The sequence below is a fragment of the Lupinus angustifolius genome, chromosome LG13 (assembly GCF_001865875.1).
Source record: "Lupinus angustifolius cultivar Tanjil chromosome LG13, LupAngTanjil_v1.0, whole genome shotgun sequence".
Classification (NCBI taxonomy): Eukaryota; Viridiplantae; Streptophyta; class Magnoliopsida; order Fabales; family Fabaceae; genus Lupinus; species Lupinus angustifolius.
The window spans coordinates 17,676,326-17,687,212 of record NC_032021.1 but is presented as its reverse complement, the minus strand read 5'-3'; the positions used below and the strand labels follow the sequence as shown (position 1 = coordinate 17,687,212).

At 31.4% G+C, this 10,887-nt stretch overlaps 2 protein-coding genes across 2 annotated transcripts; one reads left to right on the top strand and one right to left on the bottom strand.

Annotated features, from left to right (window-relative positions):
* On the top strand, positions 743–1,939 carry LOC109363658 (putative F-box protein At4g17565). The gene has a single exon (XM_019609914.1). The coding sequence runs from the start codon at positions 743–745 to the stop codon at positions 1,937–1,939; it is 1,197 nt and encodes a 398-aa protein (XP_019465459.1).
* Positions 4,020–9,090, bottom strand: LOC109363322 (linoleate 13S-lipoxygenase 2-1, chloroplastic-like). The gene is made up of 9 exons (XM_019609548.1): positions 8,813–9,090; positions 8,083–8,354; positions 7,618–7,858; positions 7,180–7,503; positions 6,433–6,518; positions 6,204–6,314; positions 5,812–6,113; positions 5,273–5,539; positions 4,020–5,060 (listed from the first exon to the last, which is right to left on the bottom strand). The coding sequence occupies exons 1-9, from the start codon at positions 9,006–9,008 to the stop codon at positions 4,301–4,303; spliced, it is 2,559 nt and encodes an 852-aa protein (XP_019465093.1). The 5' UTR covers positions 9,009–9,090; the 3' UTR covers positions 4,020–4,300.

The following is a 10,887-nucleotide window of genomic DNA, read 5'->3' as shown; positions in this document are numbered from 1 at the left end:
CTTTAGCAAATTTTCCTTTATAAAAAAACAAAAAACAAAAATATTTTTAAATTTCTCTTTGTTATATATTATTTTTACATAAATAATCATTTTAAACTTTAAGAAGTAACTGATTCCTAATTAGTAAAAGTTTTTGTTTTCTAGATTATCTAGATTTCTCTTTTCGAATTTTATGTAAATATATATCCAGTTTCAAATTATTCTAGAGAAAATGTATCCCATATATATAAAAAAGAAAATAAGAAAATATTCACTATTTATTTTTGGTAATTGGGAACATGCCTCCCACAGAAAATAATAATAATAATAATCAGAATTGGTATATAGATTGGGTGAGATATAAGGAGAGCATAATCATGTAGTAAAATTCTTTAATTGCTTGAGATTATTGCATACCACTTTAAGCAAATATGCATAAATCATTAATATAATTCTTAAAATGTGACCCAAATGTATCAAATTGCATGTCCTTTTCTATATACATGCATATCTATATCTATTCATTTTATAATGAATCCAAATGAATTTTCACACTATATAAATTGAGTATAGATCTTATTAGGATTTTGTCTAACTTGTTTGTTCGTTACTTTGAATATAAGAATTCTCTATAGTATACACTTTCTTGCACAAAAGTAGCTTCTGAAGGTTTATTCTTTTTCTCTCATCATCTTTTTTATTTTCCCTTTGCATCTTTAAATAAATCTTTCTTACTTATTATTATTATCACAGGATGGAAATAATGAAACAAAGGAAGAAGAGAAGAAATGAAAATCAAGATTGGTCGAGCCTGCCATTAGAGATAGTGGAGTTAATTTGCAAAGGTTTGACAATAACAGATCAACTTCATATTGGTAGTGTTTGCAAGCCATGGCTCTTTTGTACCACAAACAAGTTCAACATTTGGGTCCCTGAGACCCCATGGTTAATTGAAAACAGTGATAGAAGTTCACAGTTTCTGTTTTTTAACAACACATACCAGAAAGTTTATAGGATTTATAAACCATTCAGGTCTTTGCATGGTTCCTCCATTGTAGGATCCTTCAGAGGTTGGTTATTCATCCGAAATAAAGCTAAAATCTTTATCCTTAATCCACTATCTAGGATTCAGGTTGAACTCCCTCTTATAACTTCTATAGGTTTCTTTCCACCTAAGCCTTTTGATTCCATTGGCATGCCTATCCCAATTGCTTTTGCAATTTCAACTTGTCACAAATTCAACCCTATCACCATCATAATGGTTACTTTTACTGGTGATTTGGCTTGGTGCAATGTAGGAGACAAATCATGGAAGAGTTATAGGAGTGAACATTCAAGATATGGTAATATCATATTTTATAATCATAAAATATATGCTATTACTCAAGATGGAAGCAATGTTGATATATTCAAACCTAATAATGAATCCCTAGTATTACTGAATTCAACTGCACATTCTACCAACCCTAATATTGACACTAAACTCATTCGTGTTTATTTGGTGGAGTGTGGTGGTAAAGTCTTTGTTGTGAAGAGGTTTTTATCAGAAATAATGAGTCTAACAACAACCTTTGTTATCTTGGAAGTAGTACAAGAAAGTTGTAACACACCTAAGTTGGTTCATGCAAACAGCTTGGAAGATCATATTTTATTTGTGGCTGATAATTCTATTGAATCTGTTCATTCCAAACACTGTCCAAGACTTAAAAACAACTGCATATACTACACTGATTACTCCATAAACTTCCGTACAGGTGTTGGATTATGGGAGTTTTCAGTTACAGCTAGAACTATGACTAAGATGCCATTTAGTGGTACACAATTTTTATGTCCTTGTTGGGTCTTACCTAGGTTTGCATTTGAATGTGATAGCAACTGCAAATGTAACTATTCAAAGTGGACCAAGCGCAAAAAAAGAAGAGCAAAATCTCTGCGCCTCAAAGCCAATAATGTTGTGTGATCATTAGATATTTTGCAAACTCCAAAAAAAAGAAGAAGTGTAATTGATTATTATCTTTGCATAATTTGAAATGTGATATAATATATTGTTGAGATCGTGAGATGTGAGTACTTATTCCAATGTTAGTTTTACTTTAATGGGAAATATTCTTCCTATTGTGCACTTAAATTCAACAATGGGTATAGCCTTTAAGTTCTATATCCATGGCTAACTAAAAATAATGTATGTAAAGTTTCACATGCAACCACCTCAAAATATTCCTAGATCTATAAACATTATTCTGAAACACCAGAAAATGTTAGAGTCTAGAGGAAGGCTTGCAATTCTAATTATGAATGAAGTGATATTTCCATTTTAATCAATAATATTGAATGTATAATGTTTTGTTGAACTTGATAATTTCTCAATCTGTTATTTTCCTCATTTGGGAAATTGGGTATTGAATCTGGCTCTTTACAATCTTCACTATTTTAGTCTATGAGAATACTTGATGTACCAAAAAAAAAGTCTATGAGAATAGTATAATATGTGTTAATCTATAGATGCTTGATCTATATTATACTTGTATTCTCACATATATAATAATATATGTGAGAATATATGTTTGTTAGAAATTGGGGTTGCCTTTTCATTTAATCGCAAATGCCTTTATCATGTAATCTCAAGTTTAAAAATGATCAACGAAAAAGTCATGTGGGCTATGATTCAAAATGTGAAATTGGAACATCTTTATCATCACCTTCCCTATGATTATTTGATCCTACAATTAATAAAGAACCATTCACAAGCTCCAAAGGTTTGATGGTTTTTTTTTTTAATTTTTAATCTGTGGGCTATGATTCCGAATGTTAGGTTGGTAGTAGTAATCTTGGACCCAAATGTGGGTTTTGTTCTAGTATGATAACAATTATAATAATTAATTATATGCATTTCAAAATGGCAAGTAGATAAAACATTTAATGTTTTCTAATAATACTATTTAATAAATAAATTATAATTATTTAAAATTCAAGGCATTAAATACATTTTATGCTTTTGGAATTCTACCATCTATATTTCAATAGTAATACTAAGGTATCCATTCAGGAATTAATCATTTTTAGGAATTAATCATTAAATCATTAACATTTTTTATCTTTTTAGGAATCCAACAAAATCTTATATCACTAGTCAGCAGACCAAAAATCAACTCATGCTCATTCTTGAATATGATTATTCCCCTAGACTTCTCTATACTTACCCTAAAGCTATTTAGCCCCACTTATAATAAGAAAAATTTTCAAAGTTGTATTTTTTAATACATTTTCGAAGTTATTGATTAATGACTATTACTACCAGATCTTCATATAATGTGCTTACTTCCTCACTAGAATTTATCTCAAATCTACTAATTAATGTCATTTATATTTATGTTGATTATATTTTTTTTATCTCTACATTTTCAACTCAAGATTAAAAATAAACGCATCTCATTTTTAAAGTTATGATATGACTAATGACTAGCTTTTATATATAGTTCTATGACCCAAAATTATTATTCTCACGATTTTATATGAGAATTATTTCTACTTAAATTACTACCATATAAATATTGTGGGAATAATAAACCAAAGTCTTATACATTAATGATTGTGATTAAAACTTACTTAATATCATACTTAAAAAAGTTATATGTATTTATTTTTTAATATTGGCTATTCAAATAAAATCTAATTATTGATTAATTAACTTAGACCATTTTATTTATAAATGATAGATGTTATTCTTAATTTTGTTTTTAAAATATTTAATCTTGAATGCAGAATTAATTATGTACGTTATTTATTATATTTAAAAACATATTTTAAATTCTACCAAATATGTAATTTATAGTTTTAATTTTTTCTTTTAAAATTTAAAAATATTCGCGCAACACAATGATGCTTCCAAATTTGTTAACCATTATCTTACGAAAATACTAATAGACAAAGTCATAATATTTAATTTTTTAACCGAAGTGACGTATTATAATAGGCTTGGGACATGCTTGGAGATAAGAGATCGTGTTCCATACATATCTATACTCTTCCAACATCCTATTATCTTTCACCTTCCCTTCTTCAAACTTCTATCATTTACAATATTTGATCATCATTTCAGATGACAAAAACAAAGGTAACAACGTAAATCAGTGTTTTATCCTCTAAACAAAACTGAATAACCAAATCACAAAATCCATTTCTTAAGTATTATTAGCTAGTAATGAGTTTACACTCCCAATCATAATTGTTCAAACCACTTCTTTGATGAAGATGATAAACATAGAAGAACTATAGTGTATATGGAAATACTATATAGACACTAAATATGTTATATGTGACATTAAATGGATATGCTATATGGAACTCCCTTTCCTGTAACTCCTGGTCCTGAAAATGGTTTCATTACCTCATAAGGCACTAACCCAGCTCCATTCCTATTCTTCAATTCACTGTTTCCATTCCTTGACTCTATAATCTCTTCTATCTCCTTCATTTTACTATTAAACCTTTCAAATGCTGCATTTATACTAGGATTCTCACCCCAATATGGTTCCATATACTGCCCAATATACTCTTCATCAGGTGAATGATATGATAATAAGTTCAAAACTACCATCACTAATGTTGCTTGTATTTGTGAAGGGAAGCACTCTAAAAGTGCTTCTTCAGGTTTGTTAACAAAGTTTTCCCACTCTTCAACTGAAGGGTCTTCTGTAGGCATTTTGTTTCTAGCAATTGTGGGTCTATTAGGGAAATACCCTCCAAAAGTATATTGAGCAAAGTTCACTGATGCATGATGAGCAGAAGTTACCCATGCTATAGTTGTGATTATATCAATCAAGTCATTTGGTGTTTTAAGATCTGGCCACCATGGTTCTTCTGATTTGTCTCCATGACCCACTCTTCTGATTTCACTCCACCAATCTTGGACCTCTTTGTCACACTCTATCATGCTTTGGTTTGGATAGTAATGGTTGACATAATCTGTGACCCACTCTTTGATAGCATCCCATATGAGGAGACCATCATTGGCAAAAGGGTAGTCTTCAATTGTTAACTTTATGCCATGTGGTGAACTAGGATCTTCCACAGCCATTCCTCTAAAAGAACAACATTTAATACAAAAAAGTGCATATTTAATATGGTACTGAAAGAAAAGAACAAAACACAAGCAAAACATAATGCATCTCTATAGCATGCAGATATGGATCCAGATCTAGAATACATCAATAAGGGCCAAATGTATTTGGCTCACATTCTTATCGAGCTGAGCTCTTATTCAAGTATTATATAAGTATTATATGGACTATACCTTTCAATAAGATCACTGGGAAGTGCCTGTAAATCAAACCTCCAAAGCTTATCATATGCTGCAGAGCTTAATTCCATTGAATATTTATTAGTAGAGAATGAGACTTCAATGACCCCATTTGAATTGATAAGAACTCGACGAGCAAGGGAATTGATCTCCATAGTATATCTCATATGAGGATGCAGTAATCTGTATATTGGATGCATTGCACTAAGCTGCCTATTTGTTGCAATTACAAAGGGTTCTGCTGCACAGTGAGTTCTTAACCTACAAACAATTACCATTTCAATGTACTAACTACTAAGTTAACCCATGTTCATATGAACTTATTGAAAGGATACTAAGTCATGTTTTTTACTTGTACAAGAATTAAAAGAGAACTAGAGAAACATCATATTCTTGCAGTTTATGTGTGTGCATTAACTTGTAAATCTTGGATAAAGAGCAAGATTGTCTACAATAGATCATTGTCTACTTCATCATGTTTTATTAACAAATCTGAATGGTAGTAATAAGAGAATGAAATGGTAGGGTCATACCAATGGCTTATAAGTTCATGATAAGCAGAATCATGGGTAAGAACATGAGCTTTGGCAAACCTCCAAAGCCATAGACTAGTTGGATGAGAAGCCGGTGCGAAAACTTGCTTCCAAATTGGCTTCCCATTTGTTGGAGGTCTAGTGAGTTCAATAGCTAGTGGCTTCAATGTGCCTTGCTTGGTTAGAAAGAATAGTGTCCTTGATCCATATAGTGTAGTTCCCTTAATCTCTCTCACTTTGTTTACATATGGTAAGAATAAATCATGGTAGTCTAACATGAATAATTTCTTATCTTCAATGGCCTGTGATGTGAACATTCAAGTTAAACAATTTGTAAGCATTAACATAACATATTCTGAATTTAATGATGCCTTTAATTGATAATTTGTTACCTCTTCAACAGTACCATAGCCAATTATTTGTGGCTCGATGACTTCTCTGGTGATAGCTGATTCTTCTGGACCATAGATTTGGGGTTCTAGTTTACTTCTCAATGGCCATTCCTGCATGATGAATATACCCAGAAAGAAAACACTGAAAATATATGTCTTGGCCGTATATGACTATATGATATGGACATATGGTGAATGGAATAAACAAAATATTTGAAGCAACACTTGCCTTGACCAATTGGATGGTATATGGATTTACACCTGCCAAAGTTTCCCTAGCAAATTCCTCATCTGAAAGCCAAAAGAATTTGTCCCCTGCAATTCCAAAACTCTCAATCATCTCTAAAATAGATATAAAGGTGCTGGGAGTGGGATACATAGTGTGAGTAAGGTATTAAGAGTTCAATTCTTGTTAACCCATTTTTCAAAATTAAGTTTCAGCTCATAGTGGACAGAACTTGCTCACTGTCCATACTTCAAATCCAAAGTTATCTTGCGTTATAAGTCTTTTTAGAGATAAAATCATATTAAGCCTTCAAATAACTCTTTAATCTCCTAGGATTTTGTCCTTGAGACTAACAATATTAAGCTCCCAAAGCAGAAAAGTCATTTGTTTCTCTCAGCCTGCTGCAGATGTTGGTAATACATTTTGGATGAGCAATTAGTACTGATTATTTGAGTGGATTAACATACAAAGGAAATTAATCAATAAGCACTTATTTAGTAATAAAATATAAAGGGGTGTGTTTGGTAAATAGCTTGATTAATTGCTTACTTAATAAACATTTACCATAAGAGAGCTTAATAGCTTATAACCTTACTATGAACAGTTTATAGGAAAGTTTATAAATTCTTCTGAACAGATGCTTAGGTACTTGTACAGAAGAAAAGAGCTTAAATAAGCATTCTATAAGCTCTTTCAAACATAAGCTTTTAATATTATATTCATTTGATCAATATATATAAACACACTTACTTTTCAATGGTTCTGGAGTATCAAAGCGCAAAATATTTTGGGTATCATTAGCAGCCTTGATAAACTTGGGAATGAGTCTTTGGAGCAACGTTAACCTATTGCCTTGAATATTTGTTAAATGGAAACCTTGTTTGTAGAGTGTGTCTATGTCTTCGAAGGATACAAATGAAAGATTTTGGTCAGTGAGAAGTGCATCCAAGGATTCTAAAATTGCACCGAGTCCTGAGGATATTGTGGTCGTTGTGAACTGTGTCTGCTTTATCTCAGAAAATGCCTCATCACGAGGAACATAGAAACTTGAACTTATCTTTTCGGAAGATGGGTCTGCATAATAATATTGAAACTACTACATAAGTAATAAGTATAGAGTATAGAGTATAGAGAGAGGGTCATGCATGCATGCATGCATGTATATATGAATATGAATATGAATATGACCTGCATGAGAATGAGGTCGACCAGTACGACATCGTCTTGGATAAGGATAGAATTTGGTGGCTCCAAGAACAGTTCTTTTGAGTTCAATGTTAGCATCAGGATCTCCAAGATCATTGTATACATCATAATCATATACTCTCTCACAACTCTTGCGTTCTCCTTCTCCATTCCCTCTTAGCTGCACCAACTCTTCTTCTCTCATCCTTCTCAATCCACTTGGTGTTTGTGATGGCAAGTATGACTGAAGAACAAGTCATTTCCATAGGAGGATATAGAGATCAAGTTCAATGCTCAAATCCAAACTTTATCTAGTTTTATCATTAATAAAGTAATTCTATATATAATTTTCAATTGTTGGGTTTGATAGTGATAAAATCTATGAAAATGATGTTCTACCAATTGAAGTTGTTTTCAATAAAAACAAAAACATCATAATAAAATGTCTTTTTTATTATTTATTCTAACCTTGTGGGTGAAGAAGAGTCTCTTGATAGGAGTTATATGTTTGGGCTGAATCCATGAATCACAAGTTATGAATTGCATGGGACAATCAAGTAAACCATGAAGGACTATACTCTTTAAGAAAACCTCATTGTGTTGCTCATTCTCAACCAGAACAGCACCTATATTCCCAAAATCTGAAGGTACCTTAAATGTGGCCTCATACTCCACCTCTTTTTCTGTTTTCCTTCTTTTCTCTATTTTTCCTTTTATTGTCTTTCTCTCAGAGTTCGTTTCTTCATTCAAACAAAACAAAAAGTAACTAATTTATATGGACTAAAATAAATTCTAACTATTTTATAAGATGAAAATCAAAATATATAAAACTAAATGAATGATAAAAAAATATTTTCGGTAAGATAACATGACAATATTAACGTGACAAGTTCACTCACTAGAATTAAAATTCATAAGAAAGCATATTTGAACCTCTAATTGATTAATTATAGGTCTCAAAAGCATATTTATATCTCGGAGTGATCACGTACAATTGTGTAAAAACTATGTAGACAATTAATGAGAACACAAAAGCAAATAATTTTTGTTTTGATAAATAAAAATTTATATTAAAATAAGCACAATGAGTGTCTACCCGATACAAAAGAGATTAATAGGTCAATTTTATAGAACAAAGTGCTATACAAAGTTTGAGATCCATACACCAACTTGCAAAAGATAAAGAAATTAAACTTACTTGGATCAAGCTCGTTGCTGACAAGCTCGAAAACAAGAGTGGTCCCAACCCAAAGGTTTATACCTTGAAGACACCCACTTATGAGATTGGTTAGAAACCCACCACCACTTTCTTTGATAGTTGCAATGCCTTTAACCTTTTGATATTTGTTGTTAGTGCTAATGTTGCCACTACTACTTGCCATCACAGCCTTCATGCACTCAGATACACACCTAAAGTGAACCTTTTTCTCTCCTCGAGCATAGAAAAGAAAACATACACTTTAACAATTATATATATATATATACATATATGTATCTTTCATATGTATGCACTAGCACATATAAGAGGAGAGATGTAGGGTAGTTGATGAATGATTGATGAACACTTAGGTTCTTCAACATCATGTGATGTATTTTCTACTTATCTTGTGGGTATATGCATTCATCTAACTGAAGTCGTGGGGGTTTCATTATATTCTATATTTGACATATAGATACTCATATTCTACCTTTCGATTAATTTACTTTCACATTTTTGTCCAAAAACAAATAACAGTCTTTGTAAGATTTATCTGGTGGTTGCTTGAGAGAACGGATCTTAATTATTTCTAAACTATTCTTGTTATTCAAGTAAGAGAGTTTATCTTAAGGAAAATCGTTCCATTTTTTGCTATTCCTCAAATGAATTATTTTATAGATAAAAGAACTAATTCTTTTGGAGTATGTGATTACTCTCCCAACAAATGTCCATCACATGAATCGAACATTAAACATTTGGTCTACCTAAAGATTCAATAGGATCTTATACTATTAGATCAATGTCTTATTGATAAATTTTTTCCATGCATTATTTTACTTTCTTTTTTATTGCATGAGTGACATTATCTTCATCTGCCATTCCTCTCTCTTGGAAATACAATTATTTTCACTCTTGGGAGTCATAAGGTGGTCAAGTGGTAAGGGTGGAAGACTTAGGGAGTGAAGTTATAAGAAGGTTGAAGGTTCACTTTTTCATTTATGAAACACTGATTATGCTTTTTGGAAATCCAATTTTCATTCTTACTTGGGTAAGACTTCATTAACATCTTCTTGTGTCTTTCAACATATGACTCAACCTCTTCGACATTATATAAAACATATAAGTACGTTTGCTCCAATTCGATTCTTGTTATAGTCAATATTTCATTCCTAGTAATACATTCACCAATGTTTTTTTGCATACTGAAATGCCCATATGATCACCATCGATAAGGTATCCGGTACAAAAATCAAGAGCTTATTCAATAATATATTGTTCAACAATACAATCCTCTAGTCTTGATCGGTTCTTCACATACCATTTTAACGTCTTCATATAACGCTCAAAGAGGTACATCAATCTCATATAGGAAGGACCACATAGTTGTGTCTCTCGAACAAGGTGAATGCTTAGATGATTCATTATGTCAAAAAAATATGTGAGAAATACATTTCATGATCACACAAAGTCAAAATAATTTGTCTTTGCAATGCAGATAATTTCTTAGAGTCAATCACTTTGCTACAAATTGCCTTGAAGAAGAAGCATAACTTAGTTATGGTTCCTCGAACTTTTTTAGGTAGAATTGATTGTATTCCAATAAGCAAGAAATGCTCCATAAATATATGACAATCATGAGATTTAAGACATTTTAACTTGAGGTCTTTCATTGATACGAGGTTCCGAATGTTGGAAGAGTACCCCTCAGGAACATTAACACCATGAAGAAATTTACAAAATTCCATTTTCTCATTCCTCGACAAAGTATATGCTGTTGGAGGTAGAAATGTACGTTTTCCCTTCATTATCGGTCCTAATTCCTTTCTTATTCCCACGCTAACAAAGTCTAACCTTGCATTCAAACCATCTTTGGTCTTGTCAGTGACATTGAGTAAGGTACCAAGGAGACTTTCAAACACATTTTTATTTCAATATACATAACATCGAGGAAATGTCTTACATATAATGAACTCAAATATGGTAATTCAAAGAAGATTGACCTTTTCTTCCACTCATTTGTGACAATTTCTTTTGAAAAAAGTTTACCAAAGTTATTATTCAAACCCTTCTTTAAA